General features: G+C 37.4%; 1 protein-coding gene across 4 annotated transcripts in view; it reads right to left on the reverse strand.

Moving 5' to 3' along the window:
- Positions 1-22,050, reverse strand: part of LOC145666401 (unconventional myosin-IXb-like) — a 150,438-nt gene that overhangs the window by 42,440 nt on the left and 85,948 nt on the right. For 3 of the 4 annotated variants that reach the window (XM_081733611.1, XM_081733608.1, XM_081733609.1), the window contains 6 exons: positions 20,380-20,537; positions 17,222-17,462; positions 12,088-12,312; positions 4,883-5,031; positions 3,268-3,453; positions 983-1,089 (listed from right to left, as the gene is read on the reverse strand). In XM_081733611.1, coding sequence (XP_081589737.1) covers positions 983-1,089; positions 3,268-3,453; positions 4,883-5,031; positions 12,088-12,312; positions 17,222-17,462; positions 20,380-20,537 — 1,066 coding nt within the window. The remainder of the gene's footprint in view (positions 1-982; positions 1,090-3,267; positions 3,454-4,882; positions 5,032-12,087; positions 12,313-17,221; positions 17,463-20,379; positions 20,538-22,050) is intronic. The other variant, XM_081733610.1, reaches the window with a different exon arrangement.

Here is a 22,050-nt window from a genome sequence, read left to right on the forward strand (position 1 = left end):
TATTACGATTACAATGAGTTGGAATTATAAAATTAATAATTTTTGTCCGCTTTAAATCATCAGTACGATCCCTGCCGAAAGTTACCCACTCTGTATCACTCACAACAAAATTTTCAAGCTGATTGTATTAAGTGTAAGTGAAAAGATTTACTGTAACTTTGATGGTCAATAACACGGGAACCAGATATGCACAGGAATATGTCATATGTTTATAAATAAATCAAAGATTACCTTCATGCCGATTGGTCAGTTACGATAGAATGAGTTTTGAAGGAATTTTAGGATTTGAGATTTCTGGGCTTTCTGCATCTACGGCTATGTTAGCCCGTCACGTTTGAAGGATGACATCCCTCGGCGAGCATACTATCCGAGGAAAGGGAAGGAAGAAAGAAAGAATTGGAGAAGGAAGGAAGCGACCTGGGAACTATGTTAGGTACCACGCCAGCATTTGCTTGGTGTGAATAAGGAAAACCCACGGAAAACTCATTCAGGTTGGCTGGCCTGAAAAAACTTTTTAGCGAGCGCCTCACCGGGTATCGAACCCTGGACCGCTCGTACCGAAAGTAAAAGCGTTAACGACTACGCAATGCTGGGCCACAGGATGAGTTTTGTACATCGCGTACGATACCCAGTATTAAGTTATAAATAATTGCAGGTATATACACGATTTTATTTTTATATAAAATGAAAAACGTTTCAACATAAAATTGATAGTAGAATATAACAAAATACACACATTTTTTACTGGTGTGGAATAGAATAAATGCCATATTTGCTATTTATTTCGAACCATCAAGTTAGTTTTCAAATCTCGCTTTTTTTACAATTTCATTTACATGTATTTAAACCATATAAGGAAAAAACAGAAGTCGGATCCTTGACCCTTAAAGCAAAGTGTACTATATTATTTTGTATAAGTAATGTATCTTAATATTTTAGTAGTTCATAACTGTCTCATTAACAATTAGAAATACAAACTTACCAGCAAAGGGGTCTTCCACGTATGATTTCGTCGTATCATTCCTCATGGATTTACTTCGTCTCACTGTCAGTTTGCTTTGTTCTGTGCTTCTCAAAATGTTCTCAAATCTGAAACATTAAAATCTTTATCTTTAATATCTTCTAAATTAGTAACACACTTAAATTTACATTACACACGAAACAACCTTTTTTTAATTATATAAATATATTTAAAACTATTCCTTTAAATTAATATTTTATTAAATTACCACTTTAAAATATAATCAGTTTTCAAAAGTATATTCTTAAACTGAATTTTTCATTCTATTATAGAAACTTACGCACGCCGTCCACTTGTGTAAAGTGATAAAGCTTGGTGTGAGGCTCTCCACAATCTATCTATAAGATCATAGACACACTATACATACAACAGCTATTTGGGCAGCTTCAAGCACTGACGTAAGCCATTTTCGGGATAAACTTAAAATGTATCTTTCTTTCTTTCTTTCTTTTAAATTCCTTTAATTCGATTGGCCCTCTTTTAAAAAGTTAGTTCGTGCAGTGCGCATTCTTTAAAATACAGTACGAAGTCGAAAATCCGAACTAATTGGGATCATACGTAGTTCGGATTTTCGAAAATGACCAAGAAAATGCCATTTAGGCTTAAATGTACTGTACGGTATACTCTTTTATCGATACAGTGGTTATACAGTACATACAGTAATTACAATATCGTTCGTAAGGCTACTTATATTTAATGTTTCTGAAGAACCTGCTTCTATACTAAAATACACGTTCTTATAACTCACACTTAAAAATAAACTAAAAATATGTATGACAAACAATTACATATGAATGAGCTTTTGTAAAAACACTGACTTCACGCAACGCCGACGGACAACTCTATTGTTTCTTTATCGTTAGCGCTAAGACAAAATGTAAAAAGCTTCTTGGGACCGCGTTCGGATTTTTGACGTTCGGATTATCAACGTCCTACTGTATTAAAAGACTAAGAAGCTGCTCATCTACCTACAAAATAATTTATTTTCTTCGGAACAATCATGTCGGTTGCCAACTTGCAAATATTTATCGGTCCTGCTCAGAAATTGACTGGAAAGCAAAGTGCAAGGTAAGCTATCGAAATAATCATACCGAAGAAATTACGTTACAGTGTAAATAGTTAAGCAACTTGTTAGCTTTTCACTCATTCTTTTCTATTTTGTATTGGTGATTTCTTCCATATCTCCTATCAAATTTTTTGACTCAGGAAATTGCAGTCTAACAAATTACGATCAAATAGTACAAATACAACCAGTCAATATACTCTAGTGCAGGATTTCTCAACCTTTTCCACCAGGGTACCAGCAAACCATAATATTAATCAATATTACCATAAGTCGTAGGCTCCAATAACAGCTACTGTTGTACCACCAGTGGTACGCGTACCACAGGTTGAAAACCTCATTGGGAATTCACGGATCTCGGTCAAATTTTGTACATATGAAGGCGATAGTAGCTGGCAATGATCACAACATGGCATCCATGGGACATCCTGAACGTTAAACAGAGTAAGTGTAACCATCCCGCGAGGCTCAGGCAGTTGTTCGGGCAGGCACCAAACATACATATGATAAACTTCTGTCTGGAATATGGCATCTCACGCTCGCTATAATTCTTAGCATACCTGGACAGTCTTTTATTACTAGTCAACAAAAATAAGATGTTTCTATGTCGGTTTCCTTCATGTGTTCCATTTTTATTTTTTACTAGTGTATAATAAGACAGAGACGTTTAAGATGATCAATGGAGTTACGTCGCTCCTACATCAAGTACGCTGGAAGGGGGATGGGGCCGTAGCGGTGGTTCAATGGTATAGCGCTCATCCCTGGTTCGATTCCAGCTCTAGTCAAGTCAGCTTTGAAGTGGGTTTTGTCGGGGTTCACGTTTTCTCCCAATTTTTCATCCACTATTATCCATTATATTAGCACGATCTCCATTAGCCTAGTGCATAAATGAGATGTTAAAAAATATGCAGGAATATACAGAGTTCTAGTTGTGATGTTTGAAGAAGAGAACTTTAAATACACCTTTAAAAAAAAGCATGTTCTTACGGACATGAGAAGCAACAATCATGACTGGATACGTCTGAACAGGACGTAATTCTTATGGCGAGCTTTTGTTTCTACAAGGCTGAACTTTAAAAAAAAAAAAAGTTCCTTAGTTCATAATTAGTTACAAATTACTGTCTAAATTTGATTAAACTTAAATCCAACACATTTTCCCCTCAAATATAGAAATGACACCTACCTGAAATCCCTTCTGATTCCTTCTCCAACTAGTCGCGGAGTAACTTCCGGAAGTCCAGTCGATTCAGGAGTCTCAGGAACAGAGTGAGGAATCGACGGAATGATATGCTGCATAGGAACATGCATATTGGGATGAGTTTCTGAATTTACAGGTTCCGATTCACTATCCTCCTGGATACCGCTACTCCTGAAAGTTACAAATTTGCGTCTAATGAAATACAGTGAAATCATAGATATTTCTGTCTATATTCTAAGTGACAACATACCTTTAAAAGTACTCTTATAACACTTTTGTTAAGTTCCTCTTTACAGTGAAATTAAATTTATAGTTTTACGTACGTCCTACGAATATCTCCTTTAATGGAAATGAAGTCACAGAAGATGGATAATTAATGGAAATGAATGATTATGAAAGAATTAGTGGAATGAGAATGTGCGAAGGGGAGAACCCCGAGAAAATCCACGCACATGATGCTGCCCACGCCCTAATCAGTGACCCCTCACACCAGACGTGGGCGCAATACCACTGAGCCACCATGCTCCTACTTCTCTCTAGTCTTTTATCTAAGATTTAGCCTCTGATTTTCAATTTAATGCAGTATTCAGTATATATATATATATATATATATATATATATATATATATATATATATATATATAAAAGAGAGAGAGAGCATTTATTGTGAGTATTTTATTATCCAAATACAACATGTCCGAAAAGTCATGTTTCGTCAAATTTGCGCAGTAGTCATCCTCACTGTTTAGTGAGTACTACAGGGGCACACCCACGGGAGTAGATCCAACAGGTCCTTACTCCTCCCTAAAACTTCTTAACTCAACATACATTTGTACACATTCTTAATAAAACTATACTTGTTTAACATGGAAATGATTGATGTAGCATGAACATTCGATCTTAAACTTCATCTATACGCTTTCTCTTATAAAAACAATTTAGTTCTATCATTTTTTTTCTGAAAATATAGGTAGAAATATTTAACAATTAATTATCAGGTACAAAATAATACCCGTTCAATACTACATAGTGGCTTGTAGTATTGGATACCCCCTCCAAAGTTGGATACCTCCCAACAAAAAATTCTGAGTGCGCGCCTGGATAGTATGCATGCCTTTTGTTTTGGTTCCCGGTAATGGGTTTGGTTCCCGGTGAGAAAGCATCAAACGTAATACAGTGGTTCAGATTTCACTCTACATGGTAGGTCTTCTTTTTCTGCTGATGAAGGACGTAAATACAAATCAACCAATCAACCTAAACTTTGATTAACAATGCGTAATGATATGTAGTAGTTGACGAACGAGGACTGAATGCAAATAAAGTACCTCGTTTGACATACTTTTCCGAGAAATTCGAATATGCATTATGTTCATTTAACCAAGAATATTAGAGGAATAACAAATCTACAAACAAACATAAATAAATAAATAAAAAACCTAATAAGTTTTAGAACATTTGGCATATAGGATGTAACTTATCGAATCAGACCAATTATATTATTTCATTCAATTCAATTTTATCTACTTTCCATAATCATATGTAACTTTCTTCTTAAGTGGACCTTGTATTTTTATTATTTGAATATAACCATCTTACTTACTCTTCTGAGTCATTGTGATCATCCACCGAGAAACGATCATCGAGTTCTTCTTGACTAGATTCTTTAGACAAAAAGGCTTCATCTGTACTTTGAGCTGAGTGTGTATCCACATCTTTCCTCACATCTCGTCGAGCCAGTTGATGTTTTATCTGAAACAAAGATCAAACACGTGTATTAATATTCTTTGTAAACACGTGTTTTCTTAAGGTTTAAAAATACCTAGGTTTCGTAGAAAATAAGGATTCTAGACTCAGGCTATCTTTGAAACGGGCTACGGACAACCAGAAGCTTTTATGAAATGAAATGAAATGAAATTTTGAGTTTTACGTCCCACGGTTATGCCGGTCAGGCTAAAGGAGACGGTGATAATGAGTAATGAATGAAATGGTGGAGTGAAGAAAGTGGGAGGGAACGAGAACCCCGAGAAAACTCACGCACACGGTGTTTGTCCACCACAAAGTTCACTTGGTGGGAGCAGGGTTTGAACCCGAGACCCGTAGCACCAGAGGTGAACGCTCTACCGCTGAGCCACCGCGGCCCCCAGAAGTTTTTATGAAAAGTGTGGATAGCCGTTCAGGGTCCTTAAATTTAAAGACGGTATTATTTAACTCTATTGCTCTTTAGTTGTCTTGATATTGAATCAGTACCGAAAATTGAATCGAAACAAGGACTATGCAGGTTGAACGTTCGATTACACACAAATAAATTATTTGAGAAAATCACAGAAATAAAAAAAAAAATGACGCACGTGCCTACCAAGCGATCGGGAGTTAAACTGACCATTGACCTTCAATGCACACACACAGCAGTTATAGCTCATCCATGTCGAAGAGAAACGGAGCTATCGAAGCAGGAGGTTCTTCGCGTGTGTTTACTGTATGACTTCAAAGTGGGCCTGCCAGTTGGCACATCAAGTCGTTGCTTATGCCATGCAGAATGGGCAGAATGCCGTGAACGAACGCACTACCAGGCATTGGGTTCAGAAATTCCATTTGGGAGATGTAAGCCTTTTAGATGAACCGAAACGACCACATGTATTGGATAACGAGGCCCTGAAAGTAGTCATCAAGGAGGACAGTGGTCTACATGTGATGAACTTGCAGACAGATTCCATGTTTCCGCTGAAACAAGTACCTGCATTGAATAGATAAGTCACACAAGTTCAGAAAGTACCCCTCACATTGTCGGCAGGCAACAGGGAACAACGGGTGACAGCCTATTTATTCTTGCTCACTCGGATCCTGAATACACCATCTTTGATATCTTGCTCACTGGTGACGAAAAACGGATCCTCTATGACACTACCAAACGTACCACATATTAGTTGTCGCCACGTGAACCTGTTCCTCACACTTCGAGACAACCTCTGCATCCACGAACGGTTAAGCTCTGTGTATGGAGGAATTATCGGAAAGTGGTACATAAAGAGCTCCTTCTATTTGGTCAAACCATCACTACTGACATCTACTCTTAGCAGTTGCAAAGGGTGCACCGTATATTGCGGTAGGAGCAGGCACTGCTGAATTACAAGGGTGTGTTGTTCCTGCACGACAATGCCAAGCCACATGTGGCAAAGAGGACCGGGGAGATCCTTCAGCAACTTGGCCGGGAGACACTGTACGAGGGTCACTACGAAAGTTTTGAGATGTGAAATAACTTACATACTTAAAAACAATTTAACACTTACATTTTCTTAAAGTATTCACCATTACACTGTACATACTTTTGCATCCTCGAAAACCACTTTTGGAAGCAGTGTTGCCAGTCTTTTTCTTCAAGTGTTGAAAGTTCATTCTCGTAAGCCACTACAGCTTCTTCAGGGCTGCAAAATCTCTTCCCACGCATCACACGGGGCCAAGACAGGGCTATACAGCGGAGGAGTCATGTTTGACCTCCGTAGATTCTAAAAACTGAATTGTGATGTTGGCTGTGTGTGCGGACGCATTGTCATGATGAAGCAAGATCCACGCAATCCAGTTCTTGAGCGCCGTTCCCGAAGCTTCTGGAATACTTTTGTTAGGCAAACAGTGATGCACCACTGAGCAGTAACAGTCGTTTCTTCTTCAAGTGGAACAGTTGCAACATGGCCAGATTTGGAGAAGTTGCGACCATCTTCTTCCCCACACTTCGCGGTCGCTCCACTTTCGTGGGTGGATTTTCGTCTGGAAAGATCCAAACTGTAGACTGGCGTTTATTTTCAGGGTCAAATTGATAGATCCAAGTTTCATCACCAGGAACAATGTCAGAGACGCGTCGAGAATTGCCTCCATCAAATCTTGCAAGCAATTCTTTACACAATTCCACACGCATGCGCTTCTGCTGTTCAGTCAAAGTGTGAGGCACCCAACGAAATGAAACCTTCCTGAGCCGAAGATGACCATGAAGAATTTTTGTTACTGCTGGCGATCCAATGTTCACTGTAGATTCAATGTCCTTGAAGGCTATTCGAGGATTTTTTCGAATCATTTGTTCCAGCGGCAATGTTTTCATCTGACACAGCTGTTGCCGGACGTCCAGCTCTCTCTTCGTCTTTAAGCATGTCCGGCCTCTTCTGAATTCACCAAACCACCGAAAAATTGTAGCACGGGAAGGAGCAAGGTCCCCAAGTGCCCCCTGCAAACGGTCAAGGCTTTATGTCTCGTTCAAACCACTTCTGAAATCGTAAAGGATCATTGCCCGAAAATGTTCCCTTTCGAGCTGCATTCTAGACAGCCGAATACTGCTCACATCAACAAACAAGTGAAGGCGATACGGCCACGCCGATAAGCGAGGCGAGTTGAAACTTGCTTTGCTTCTTCGCTCTGGATACCACTACCGAACGCAATTGTTGGAATTCAAATACTGTGCCACAACAATGCGTATCTCAAAACTTTCCTAGTGACCCTCGTATAAATACACCATATTCACCTGACCTTGCGCCGACAGATTACCACCTGTTTCATTCCTTCGACAATCACCTCTGTGGAAGATCCTTCGCAAATGAGGGAGGCCTGCGGCACACACTCACGGACTTCTTTGCATTCACGACCGACGGTTTTTTTTCTACTGTATTGCTCTTTATCACTGCTCTACATATATTATGCTAATTAATCAAAAGTAATGAACTACGCATTGAATATTTTTAAAAGGAAAACGAGGACACGTTGTACCGTACCTGTTTTCGGTAACGTTACATTACAGCCGAAATAAAGTTTTGTAAAATTTTTATGGGAAACTCCTCAAATTTATCCAAAAGTTATAGGTTAGCCTTTTCTTTGAAGGTTATATCCAGTTAGTGTACTTTTTTTGCTCTAAATTTCTTTAAAAAGGTAGGAGTTCCCGTCCGTCATTTTGGTGCTTTACTTCTTATTTGTAACTTCTTCGTCTACTCTCTGTATGCATGACATGCTTACTCCCACACAATACACCATCTATTACTTAATACTAATAACAGTTATAAAATCATTATTAGCTCAAAGATCCACGTTTTATTACTATTATTGAAAATGTATATCGATCCTAAAATTTTTAACTTTCTAAATCATACTCGAAATTAACTTTCCATTCTCACCCACTCTCGCCGAGCAACGTATCACCATATCAACCTAATAATAACAAATGAACAACGTAATACTGGCAACCTAATAACAACAAATGAAGAATGTAATATCGACAGCGTTCAGGGCGTACAACATTACATAAGTATCAAGAAGTGGTAAAATACTTGATTTAGATATTGACACGTAATTTCTTCCCTTGTTATTCAAACTCCGGGTATATCGTAGGCAATACCGGCATAGGCAATATCGTCGTGTTAACAATAATATTGGGGAAAACAGAGTAATTTGTTTTAATTACACCTACGTCCGATTGTATGCTTCAAGTGTATATTTGTTAAACCCCATTATTATACCTAATTTTAATACCGTGGCACTCCTAAGCTAGCACGCAACTATTTAAACATTAACACCACTGTAACAGTAGAGATATTTGTGCTGTGATATCATATCTGTGCAGTTTAAGTATACGACCGCCTTCGTATGTCCGATGTAAACATAAACATCCAATTACGAACACATAATATACCAAAACGAAACAGGGCGTGCAGGTCAAGAATATGGGTACCATCACGCACTAAGGTAAAATTAACTAAACTGAAAACAAACTCAGTAACAAACAACCGTGTACCGTTAACTATCAATCCACATCAACAGAGGCCGTATTACAAAACAATAAGGGCATATATCGACTATAACCGATCAAACATAATGCAATGTAACGTTATCAAAAACAGGTACGGTACAAAGCTAATTTCACTAAAGCTACATTGTAGGCAGGACAGTTCTTGGTATGATCATTAGCCATCGTTCACGCCAGATTCCTCTCACAAACCATCACTCAAAATTCAATCCCAAAGACCTTAATAACTTTCATTATCATCAAATGTTTCTTTTGAACCGCTAGCCTTTTGAACCATTAGATTTTAGAATCAGTAAAAAATGAAATGAAATGTTTAGTTTTATGTCTCAGATATGTTAAGGAGACATATGATCAATGAAAATGAATTATTATGAGTTGGTGAAATGAAAATGTGGAAGAAAAGGAAGAAAATCCACACACGATCTTGTTTTATATATATATATAGAATCCAAGGTAAATTTGCCATATTAAGGGCAAAGGAGAGGTCTCAAGAATTTGCTGTTCTCGAAATAATTTCATTCGTCCATCCAAATAACTTTTGGTTCGCATTATCTGAGATGTGGTGGACTACATTAGTTTGATTAAGGGAAGGGAAGGACTACATGATAGGATAATTACCAAAGACATTTAAGTTAAATAGAACAATTAAAGAATTCCAAGGAATGTTGATGTTATTAACAGCCATAGCTAATCTATGAAAACCTCTTTCCTTCTAGTATTTACTTCTGATTCTGACACGTTAAATTCTTTCAAAGCATAGGTAAGGTAGAACTGCATAATAATAAAAAATAAATAAATAAACTGAAAGCCGTATAGCTTTGCTCATAGGGAGTGTCATGAATAGACCTTAAAAAAATTGAAACTATGCTAGTGTTACCAAATGCTTTCGTTAAAAGAATTAAGCCTTTGTTGACCTCTTACCTAAATAGCCTTCAAAAAGGAAAAAAAAAAATCTTTAATTGATCAGCCTTGTTTTGTAAAGAATAATTTGTAAATTTCTCTTTCATTATTATTTTTTTTTCAACTAATGGAATGCTAAACCTGACCGACTTATGGAACGGAATCCTTCTAAATGTTTAGATAAATCTTAATCGTGATTTTTAACAACTGCATTAGTATTTTATACGAATATAAAATTCAAAACAATCACAAATGGTTTTATAAACTCCAGATGAAAAGTCACATTCAATGATAACTGTACCGAGGAAAACCAATTCTCACCTAAACGTCTGCAACCCTATATAATGCAGACATTTCTTCCAATGGATTCTTCGTAATGCTTCTAGAACAGGGTGTCTACTAAAATTCCAAAATGAAATTTCGTGATTTTTTCGTGACCTTTTCTTTACTGAACTATAAAATTTCCTAACATTATCAGCAGCAAATTTGGGTGCAAATCAGGCCCAATTTTCATGCATGCGATAGAAGAATGCTTTGCTTGCGATTTAGTAGCGTCTAAATCCCATCATAAAGACATTTTTGGTGGTGAATTTTGACGCTTTATAGAACAAAATTTTCCAGTATGTGCTTATACATGTACAGATAAAAAAAAAATTCGTGACCCAAAAGCTAAATTTCGTGACTTTTTCTTGACTTTCATGACCGTTTTCTGATTTCGTGACTTTTTCATGACTTTCGTGACTTTAGTGACCGATAGACACCCTGTAGAAGGCCTCTTTAGGAACAGAATACAGCTGTTCTTTCCGTTCCAAATATCTGTTCGTGACTCAAATAGGTCTTACAGCCAAAAACAAGTAGCATGATGAAAGAGTAGAGAGCCTGACAGACCACAGGAATCTTGTGCTTGACCAAGGAAATCTGAATCAAATACGTCCCTAATCCCTACAGCTCCTAATCATGTTCTTCATGAAGAATAGTGCATAGTCTGATTCGGCTATATATCATCACGATGGCGACGGAGGTCCTTCGGGTAATTCCCTTCGCTTGTATTTTGTATGTACTGTATATAATGACGTATCACATCACGAGATACAATGAAATCAGTCAACATGGCTTCGAATTTACGGTATTGTGAACCTACAGTTCATTTTTGCCTTCGAAGATTATGACATTTTTACCGAAACTTTGCCAGATTTTCACATGAAAAGTTTTAGGCGAACTTTTATGCACTAATGCTACTCAAATCAGAAACCGGTTGCTGATCACTATACTTCAAACTCATTAGCAGACTGCCAAGTACTGACGCTCTCTGCGGACAGAACAATTCAAACATGCGAATCCTGTGCTTTGACTGTTAGCACAAGAAACAATAAGGTCCAATACTTTTGGATACTAACTTTCACATCGCCCAACTTCTCTATACTATTTGGGAAAAGCAAAAATGGGTTGAAATAAAACCATATGTACCACTACCTCATCTCCTATCACTTTATTCATCCTAATCGTAACGATCAATCTATCATTTACTCGAAGATAGTAATTGACATATTTTAAATCTAATTCTTAGAGAAGTATATAGAATACTTACTTCGCTGACTGTGTCCGTAAGTTTTTTCCGTTGTTTGAACTACTTACTGTTGGCCGTGTTCACCAGGTTAAATCACTTTCATGGAAATCAAATCACGTTATAAACATATTTTACACTTGTGATGCAAAGCTTCTAAAAGTGAAAAGAGCTTCTTGATAATATGTTTATTATTATTATTATTATTATTATTATTATTATTATTATTATTATTATTATTATTATTATTATTATTACTTCTGTGCTCATAAAGAAATCACTAGAAGAAAAATATGAATGAATACCCCGTTCATCAAGACAGATATTTTTCAATTTTAGAACCTTGAACCAAAAGTACAAAATGCGTTCCACTTATTTCTTTAACAATTATATCCATCTATTAACTAATCTACTTATTGTATTAATCTACTTATTATCTTACTGAATCCCACTCTGGTCTAAGATAATTAAAGCTATAATTACGTTAGCCCTCTCGGTTTAATTTTGCTAATAATACCAATATCTCCCACGTTCCTAATAATATTTGTATGTCTTAACTCACCTTCTCCTGACTCTGCCTTCGATGATCTTCCTGCATAGTTTTGAACTTCTGCCGTGCAAAATTCCCTCGCACATGTGCCTGGAACTGTACAATGCCTTTCTTCAACTTTTTATACCAGCGACGAATCTTGTAACCACGCCATACTTTTTGGATGAATATAGCAGCCATATGTCTGACTCTCAAGTGGGCATACTGACGCTGAGCCAGAAACATTCGACTGTATGCCTAAAACGAAAAGAATTGTGTTTATATTTATCATGCAGCAGACAGAATGGAATAAAATAGAATTGTAGATATTAATTATATAAAATAAAAATATCTGTAAAACAAACAACTGCTTTAAATGCATTTCGTGAAAGTTCACGGGCAATATTATGAAACAGAATGTATTATCCTGTACTTTTTCACTTAGTGCGAACATTAAACACATGTAATGTGATAAAGCTTACGTATACATGGACGAGATGGCTCATTTTTGAAACATGAAAATGTTTCCTAAGGAAACTAGTTAATCACAGTTCCATAAATTGTCACTTTCATAATTTTATTTATTTATTTTTCTCATGTGGCAATAAAAATCAATTCTAAATAAGTCACTGTTTAGGTTTAAGTTACGAGCCAAATTCTTGTGGAAATCAATCAACAGAGAGCAGAACAAATATACATGCGAACTGCGCTGACCATCACATAGACATCAAATGTAACACACGACATCTCCCGCCAAGAACGTTAGATTGGCGTGCTATTATCTACTGTTTCCTGTGTTTCTCAGTTCAAATTCATACTACATACCTTATATGAACAGAGATCGTATTCGAAGTGAGTGAAATTTTTATGTCCTATTCATGTTGATATTTTCAAATATAAGCAATGAAGTTCCGGTTTCAAATGGAAAGTCCCGAAAAGCGAATGTTTTACAAAGTGAACAGTTCATTCAGCCTACATCATGCAGTGATTAACGAATAATAACTACTACATAATACATATATCGCAGAACCATTATATATACTGAGCGAGTCAAAAGTCCCTTGCCATAGGTCAACTCGGTAACTATTGAAGATATGAAAAAATGATACGAGAGCATTTTGATTGCCAAGTGTGGGTTGTCAATCTAAAATGGTGGAATTTTTCTAATCGGACCAGCTGTTTAAGGTCGACACTGGTATAGCAATCCAATAATAAAGAAAAATGCAACGTTGCAACGTCAATGGAAGACAAGATGGAATGAATTAATCTGGAGCGTGAAACAACCTGGGCCAAAGATAATAGAAAAGGGAGCAAATTAAAGAACAAAGGAGCAGACCTATTTGCAAGGCCCACGACAGTAGCGTCAGCACTACAACGGGGTAGGGGTAGGAGAGAGGAGGTATACAAGGAAAACAAACAAATGAAAATAAGTCGTGTCGTTTTTTGACAGGTCTACTGTACATGTTAGTGAGAAGAAATGTACATACTTCACGCACGCACGGCACTTGCTTCCAGACGCAACAGTCCTGGGCACTTAGCCCTTTCCTCCACACATGCCTAAATCAATAAATCAAGGGAAGGACCCGGCCATAAAAACAGGCGACTTCAGTTGGGATATTGGTTTCCATGCTTACCTCTCACAGTAAACCTGTCAGAAAACGACATGATTTATTTTCATTTGTTTGTCTTCCTCGTATACCTTCTCTCTCCGACCCCCCCCCCCCCTTGTGGTGCTGACGCCACTGTCGTGGGTTCTGCAAATAGGTCTGCTCCTTTGTTCTTTAATTTGCTCCCCTTTTGTATTCTACGTGGCCCAGGGTACTTCACGCCCCAGATTATTTCATTCCATCTTGTCTTCCACTGACGTGGCAACGCTGCATTTTTCTTTATTATTGGGTGCTATACCAATATCGAGCTTAAACGGTTGGCGCGATTACGAAAATTCCACCATTTTAGATTGACAACCCACACTTGGCAATCAAAATGCTCTCTTATCATTTATTTATATCTTTAATAGTTACCGAGTTGGCCTATAGCAAGGGGCTTTTGACTCGCTCGGTATATATATATATATATATATATATATATATATCTCGCAGATTGGACAAGTCATAGAGACATGTGCGAAGTCCCTAAACTGTAGTCAAAAAGTCTTAGGGAAAGATCTTCAGTAGATCCAGAAAGAGGAAGAATAAGAAGATAAGCTTACGCTGACAGTCTTGAAATTTGCACGCAGGATGGTGCTACTTTTAATTATTTTAGAAACATAGTAACCACAAGTACGATTTAGTCAAAAATTTATATCTTCGTGAGGCATGAAACAGTACATTACTTTCGAAATAAATGCATAAGCAATTTTCTTCTACTTTAAATCAAACTTCTGGTGCAACAGCCTTAGAGACCAGGTTCCATTAGCCGACTTGCGACCCTCATGCCTATGGAGTAATGCGTGGCTAGCACATCGACTTTCCTCGCCGGTAATACTGGATTTCTAGATGGAATTCTCAACTTCTTTCCTTCGAGTAGCTCCTCATTTGTCTACACGACGCTGGGTGAACGTCCCAATGCCAATATCATCTGATGAGTACGACCCGTCACACATCTTTCCTTTTACCAGACTCTGCTTAACTTAGCTGATATCACGAGAAGTGGTCAGTGCGGCTAGGGTATTGACATCTACTAAGTAAAGCAAATATTTAATTCGAGACAGAGCTGAAATTTCGTTGTGCATTTAAAAACATTAATGAAGATTCACAAGAAGAAAAGTTTGGATCGCAAGTTGGAAAAAATGAAATCTTTTTGACTTTTACGGCCCACGGTTATGCCGGCTAGGTTAAAGGAGACGGTGATGATGAGAAATGAATGAAACAGTAGAATGAAGAAAGGTGGAAGGAAACGGGAGAACCCCGAGGAAACTCATGCACACGGTGTTTGTCCACCACAAAGTTCACTTAGCACGAGCTGGGATCGAACCAGGGATCCCATGCACCAGACGTGAACGCTCTACCACTCAGCCACCGCGGCTACGGATCGCAAGTTGGATAAAGCATACAGATTAAGTGTTATTTCAGCATTCGTAATGTCAGTCCAGAAGGCCGGCAGTTGTTAAAACCTGAGATTTCCTGACTGCGACAAATGAACGTTACGTGTTTACCTATGCCCATGTTCCAAACAGTGTTATGCTGGGAAACAGGTTGGAATACGAGTTATATATCCAGATCAATATATATGGGGTGGAAAGGAACTAGACCGAAACTTCGGGAGGTGATTCTACAGCTAAAAACAAGGAAGAAAGTTCAAATAAACATACGCCCAAAGCGGCGGTGTTTTCAAGCAGCAACCGTGCGACGTTTCACCGGCCTCCTTTTTCTAAATGCAATATCTACCGAACAAATAGAGATATTGACGGCGGGTCAAAAGAATGTAAAGGAGTGAACTAAACAAGAGTACTCCCCCAAAGGGAGAAGGGGATTCACCAAATGAGATGAAGTAAGGAACGTGAAAATGAATAAAAAGAAAATACAAACGTAACATGACCTGGTTATGTTTAGCGTACCTACTGAATGATCGATTGAAACATGCAAATGGGGATTCCCCACTGCAGCGTAAGAGAGTAATGTATACGAACGAGGTGGTTTGTTGGATCAACGGTACCACTCGCAACTATTGTTTCCGACAGCGTCCAAAACATAAAAGCGGCGGAATTGGGGAGGGCATCGATTATTGCGCTACCAGCAAGACACAAAATGACGAGAAGGGAAGTGAAAATGTACAGATCATGACAAAAAAGCATCTGCAGAATTCGGAGGTACGACTATCGGTACACACCACTTCGCTTCTTTTAAAAAAATGTAGGCGGTATGTTCAGTCCCGCGCTCCTTCCACTTTGTTCTCTGGCATTTTGGACCCAGAATTGTACATACCCTACCGATTAGGCAACTGCGGCTCGTAAAACATTGCTTTCGTTATTAAAAAAACAGTAAGATGTAAACTGTATTTGTAAAGAATTTACAATGTGAAAAATAGTACGTGTGTGGTAAATATCTAGAACAAGAAAAGGCACTAAATATTACAGAGGTTATGTAATATTCGTACTTGTAGCAAAATCAATGATGATGCTCAAAATGACGTCCACCAACCTGCACATATGCATTTACGCCGTCACAAAGAGCGGCACACACGTGCAAACGTTTCCCAATTCCGACATTTTTTTTCTGTTTCGGAGATCGCTGTAGGTAACAATTTTTGGGATCGATACCGTTGGTCCAACAAACCACTTCGTTCGTGACGTATTTTGTCGTATACATTGTTCCCTGACGCTGCAGTGGGGAATCCCCATTTGCACGTTCCAATCGATCTTTCAGTACATAACTAGGTCATTTTACGTTTGTACGGTACTATTTTCACGTCCCCTAGTATATCTCATTTGGTGAATCCCCTTCTCTCTTTGGGGAGTCCCCTTGTGCAGTTTGCTCTGCTCCTTTCTGTTTGCGATATCATTTTGTTGAGGTATGACTTTCTTTACATTCTTTTGGCCCGATGTCAATCTCTCTCTTTGTTCGGCAGATATTGCACTTAGGAGGAGGAGACCGGCGAAACGTTGCACGGCTGCTACTCGAAAACGACGCCGCATTTTTTTCAGTCTTGTTTCCTTTCACCATACATATACAACCATTTCCATGTACATAAAAGCGGTGAACCTGACTGGGACAAGGTTAACTGTTTAAAACAAATTAAAATACCTCATTAAAAAATTTGGCTTTTACAAAATGTGTCACTTGAAAGAATTCCTATAGATTTTCTTTACATAAAAGAAATTAAATCATTGTTTATTATCTAGGGTAATGATTCAAAGAGCGCGAATTTGACTGGAAACAATATGTTAATAGTAACTAATTTCATAATAGAAGGTTTAAATTGAAGATTTTTTTAGAAGAAAATAAAGAGGAAAACCCTTTGTTAATGATTTTTGGATTCATAAGAAAAAAACGAAGCTCAAAATGAAATATTATTAGTTTTCCTTTAAGGTAAAAATATCTTTATATGGTGTCTACGAGCGAGATCAAATCCTCTTAAATCTTCAAGTGTCAATGTCCCGTAATGTTATCAAGAAACTTTTTGAACAAAATGTATCATATAGCTCACAAACAAATAACAGCTGGCTAACCTGTATTTTTCTTACAGCATCCTGCAATCGGAGGAAATGTCTTCTTTCCAAGATCGCTCGAAACCACCTTTGAATCGTCACGATGCTTGCCATGATTTGCTGATGTAATCGATAGTCCAATTTCACTTTTTCTGACTCACGGAGAAATATTTTGGTGTGGCCCAGCTGGTAGTTGTCACGATTCAAATTTAATGTAAACAGGAAGTCACGTACATCATTCTGTGAGCTGTAAATAAAAATACTGTATACGTCATAATATGTATGGATCACTGAGTCATTGTTTTCTACTCTAACAAAACATGCTTCATACCCCATTTTATCATATAGTTAAAATATTATTGTAAAAATCTTACGATAATTTCTTTTGCATATCTGTTTTAGGGAGATCAAATTACGCAGTGATAAACAATACCTCCCTTCACATTGATCACTTTCTTTCATAGCGTTTTCTAACGAATAGATCGTTACAAGGTCCAAATCTTGAGAAGATTCTTTATTTTTGAAAATATATAAAACTCGAATGACAATCAAAAACTATAGTCTCATATTTGCTACGTAGAGATCTATCACAAGGAAAAAAAAAAATCTTGGTAATTAGTTGGTAAGGCAACTCATTATTATGTGGACACCATTATATGAGAATCATTTAGATTGATGTGGCAACACTACTATGATTCGATTGTCATTTGTTCGGAAGACAAATGACGTATGTAGTGTGTTCCTGGGCAGTGTAGCTATCGTGTTGATCTATTCGTGTTCCCGTTCTACAGTGTGTGAGGTTAGTGGACGCTCTTAAATCGAGCTGCGTGTGACATACAATCCTAAATAGTGTTTTTACAACGATGTGTTTTCATCAGGTTTCAGGTGGCACAAAGTCGAATCGCACATCACATGCACAAAGGATTACATGAGGCGTGTGGCGACATTCCTCTGCCTTACCGGACGGCTGAGAGACGGACTGCAGCATTCAAGGCGGGATGCCAGTTAGCAGACAAAGACCATAGTGTGTGTGGAGGGAGGGGGGGGGGGGCATTCTAACCGCTATGCGTCAAAATCATGTGAAAGCGCTGAAAATATTTCCCGAAAATGATCGGCGATGGACATGTAATGAACTGGTTAATGAAATGAGTATCTCCTCTGCGTTAGTGTGCCACATGCTGACACATCATTTCGGCATGCTTTAAGCTCGTAGCCAAGTGGGTACCGCATGTAATGACGGAGAGCAGGAGTGGCACAGATGTGCACGCTTACACTTTGAAAGTTGTATAGGAAGATGTTGTTTTTCTGAACGGCATTACTGCGATTGACGAAACATGGGGAAGATTGTACGATCTAGAACTGAAACGCTAGCTCAGTGAAGGCGTCACTTGCCGCCAGCATGACCGAAAAACATCAAACAAGAGCTAGCAAACGTTAAGGTCATGGTGATAATGTCCTATGACTACGAAGCCATTATGCTCTCACATTAAGTACCATTAAGGGTTACCGTAAATGATGGATACTATGCCTTATACCTGAGCCATCATTTGCGGCCAGCATTGTGGCACAAACCACCGCATCTACTGCAGTCTGTACCAATTCTGCTTCACAATGACGGGTGTCATACTGCCCATGCGGCACAGATATTCCTACGGTGAGAGGGCTGGAAGATATTCGAGAATCCACAATACTCCCCTACAAGTTTGAACTTTTCCCACAAATGAAAAAAAGAAAAACTTCAGGAACGTTTCAGTGATATTTCCAGCGTTGTTCCTACCTTAGCATGTTTTCTAGACACCCTTTCACAAGTGGAGGCTCTCAATGGTATCCAACGTCTGCAAACGTGTACACTAAGCACGTGGCGATTACATCGAAGGAATGTAACCATATTCACGTGAATAACATATTTCATTTTCATTTCCCAGTTATGTTGTCACTTCAATCTAACTGATCCTCATATATTAGGGAATTTATTTGTATTACTCGTTTAAGTGTAAAATATTCTTTCAAAATATGCACTTAGTTGAAGGCTGTCTGTTATCAATAACTCTGAAGTAGAGATGTGAGTTACATCTGATTCAAAAGACAGCAGAATGGGCTTTCGTATGGTATATAATATGTTTCTGTAGTATGTACGTAAAAGAAAATGACACACGGATACTTGTAAAATTTCCATTGCAATAGAGATAGAGATACACTTTACACCTTATTCAAATGGCAGTAAAATGGACTTTCAAACGGTGAATAGACGTTTCGGAAGTATGAAGGGGAAAAAAGTTATGTCTGTTAAAACTACGACTTTTTTTTCCCAGTTATTATATGGAATTATCTACCGCAACTCCAATGAATACGAATTCAAATTCAACAGGCAGAGTTCGACGAATCCATTAAACCACTTTCTCAAATATTTGTTATTTGTAACACAGCAGATCTGGGGCGATTTCTTCACTGGCACGTGATTTTAGTACATCAATTAAAACCGATTCCATGGAGTCTTACCTTTTGTTCCCAAGCAAGCAGAGTGGATAGATCTGGCTTAGACTTTTTCCAATGTTATTAACTCCTCGAACTGTCTGAAAAATCTATGCGGCTTTCAAATATTGCGGTCACTCAAAGCTTATCAAAAAAAGATGAAAATGAGTTTATCCGTCCACTTCATCGTTTTCTGCTTTATTCGTAGGAAACAGTCACACCGATCTCCACATACCCTATATGTTTGTTATAGTCTATAACTTATGACTATTTGTGACTTTACACACAGGCGTCAGGAAATTTTTCAATTTTGGTAAACACACAAACATGTTTCTTGTCCCTTCAGCACACTGCAATCAGCTTACCCCGCTACAGACCAACGATATCTTTATTATATGGAAAACCACTCCAGCTGTAGGTTTGTATTTATAACTCCACATAAATAATTACGAAGTACTGTTATTTGAGATTGAATGTATGGAACATATATGAAAATTGCTGGTATTTATTGTGATGTTCAGGTGACTTTTTTTAAACATACTGACAGTGAAGGAATAAATTTTTAAATCATCAAAACACCAAAGTAAGGATCCTCTAATTTTTAAAATTATTGTACCTAATAATTACATTTCCCACAATTTTTCTTTCTTTTTTTGTACTTGTCAACGATTTGTTAAAATTATTACATATTTGAGACACATACTCACCTAAGAAGACCTTTTGGAAGCAAAATTCTGTACATATGTATGAACTCATCGTATGTTAGTCGAACGTTATAACCTGCTTGCCTTATCCGCACTGTTTCTAACATGCCAGTGTAACGTAACTGACGTTGTACAATATCCTCGTCGAACGTGTTTGGAACCTGTAGATTAAAAAGAATGAGGTCAATGATAACCATGCTAAAACAAGAAAACACTCAATATGAAGTATTGACCTTTTTAAACATTATTTTTGCTTCAGACTAGAGAATCATTTAAATTATAAAAACCCACAGCCAAATGGCTCCAGCAACACTAATGGGACAAGAAAATTTGTAAAAGGTATTCTCGTTCTTGACTCAACTATCCGTTAATATTAAGTAGTGATAATGTGATAAATGTGTTGAGAAGTGATCACGTAGAGTCTGTGTGAAAATTCACGTGTAGACGCTATGTATTATGATGGAAGAAGAAACTATTTTTGGAGTGGAATTCACAAGAAGGAATACTGAGAGGCAAATCAGTAAGTTCGCATTAAAATATAAAAAACTAACACGTAGGGCTAGAAGAACAAACTACATGACGCACATGTTATAATAGACAATTACTTAGAGAGAGAGAGAGAGAGAGAGAGAGAAACGAATGTATAAAGCACGAAAATAAGTAGTGTTATGTGGGTTATACCTTTTTTTTTTTTTTTTTTAGAAAAAAATATGTGTTTGAAGAGCTTAACGTACCACAATTATGCCCGTTAGGCTAAGGGAGACGATGATTAAAGCAAGTGAATGATAATAGAAGAATTGGTGGAATGAAAAGTAGGAGGGGAGTACCCGAAAAAAATCCACGAGCACGATGTTGTCCACCACAAACGTCCTTAGCAGTGATCGAACCAGGGACCCCAAGTACCAGAGATGCTCTTCCATTGAGCACCGTGCTCCCCAAAATACGTGTTTTGTGTTAATCTACATTATGTTTGTATTTATCAGAAAATAATAATAATAATAATAATAATAATAATAATAATAATAAAAGATTTAGAATATGATATAATGAATAAGGAACCATGCCAATACTCAGGCCTCATCTTTACTACTGAGAAACCCAAGAAAAAGAAAGGGATTAAAAGAGGATTTTAAGAGAACAAGGAAACAATAGCTGGATAGCCAGTAGACTCCAACACAATACTAATAACAACTGGTTATTTAAAACGGAAAACGTATTGCCATTGGAAAATATAGCATGGTTACGCAGGTGGGAAACTGAAACAAAAACGCTTCATCATATCCAATTTGGGTTCTTTGTTCTTTTTATTGTATATTAATGACATATCAGAGTGTATAACTGTTAAATATTTCTTGCATGCTAACGACATATCTTTAGAATATCAATACATTGGTTTGGGACAAAGTTTTTACTTTTAAATTTTGAAAAAACACAGGCAATAACATTTTCTAGGGAAATTAATCCTACTTTATTCAACTATAAAATAGGTTCTCAAGAAACTAAATTTCTTAATGATGTAAATGATTTTGGATAATAAATTATTATTTCAAAAGCATCCGCATTTTATGCCAGCTAAACCAAGGAAAAATTTAACATTAATGAAATGTATATGCAAATATTTTAACCTAAAATCTTTGTATAATTTACGATCACAATTAGATACGACACTATCAT

The sequence above is a fragment of the Thermobia domestica genome, chromosome 12 (genome assembly GCF_964235325.1).
Source record: "Thermobia domestica chromosome 12, izTheDome1.hap1.1, whole genome shotgun sequence".
NCBI classification, from domain to species: Eukaryota; Metazoa; Arthropoda; class Insecta; order Zygentoma; family Lepismatidae; genus Thermobia; species Thermobia domestica.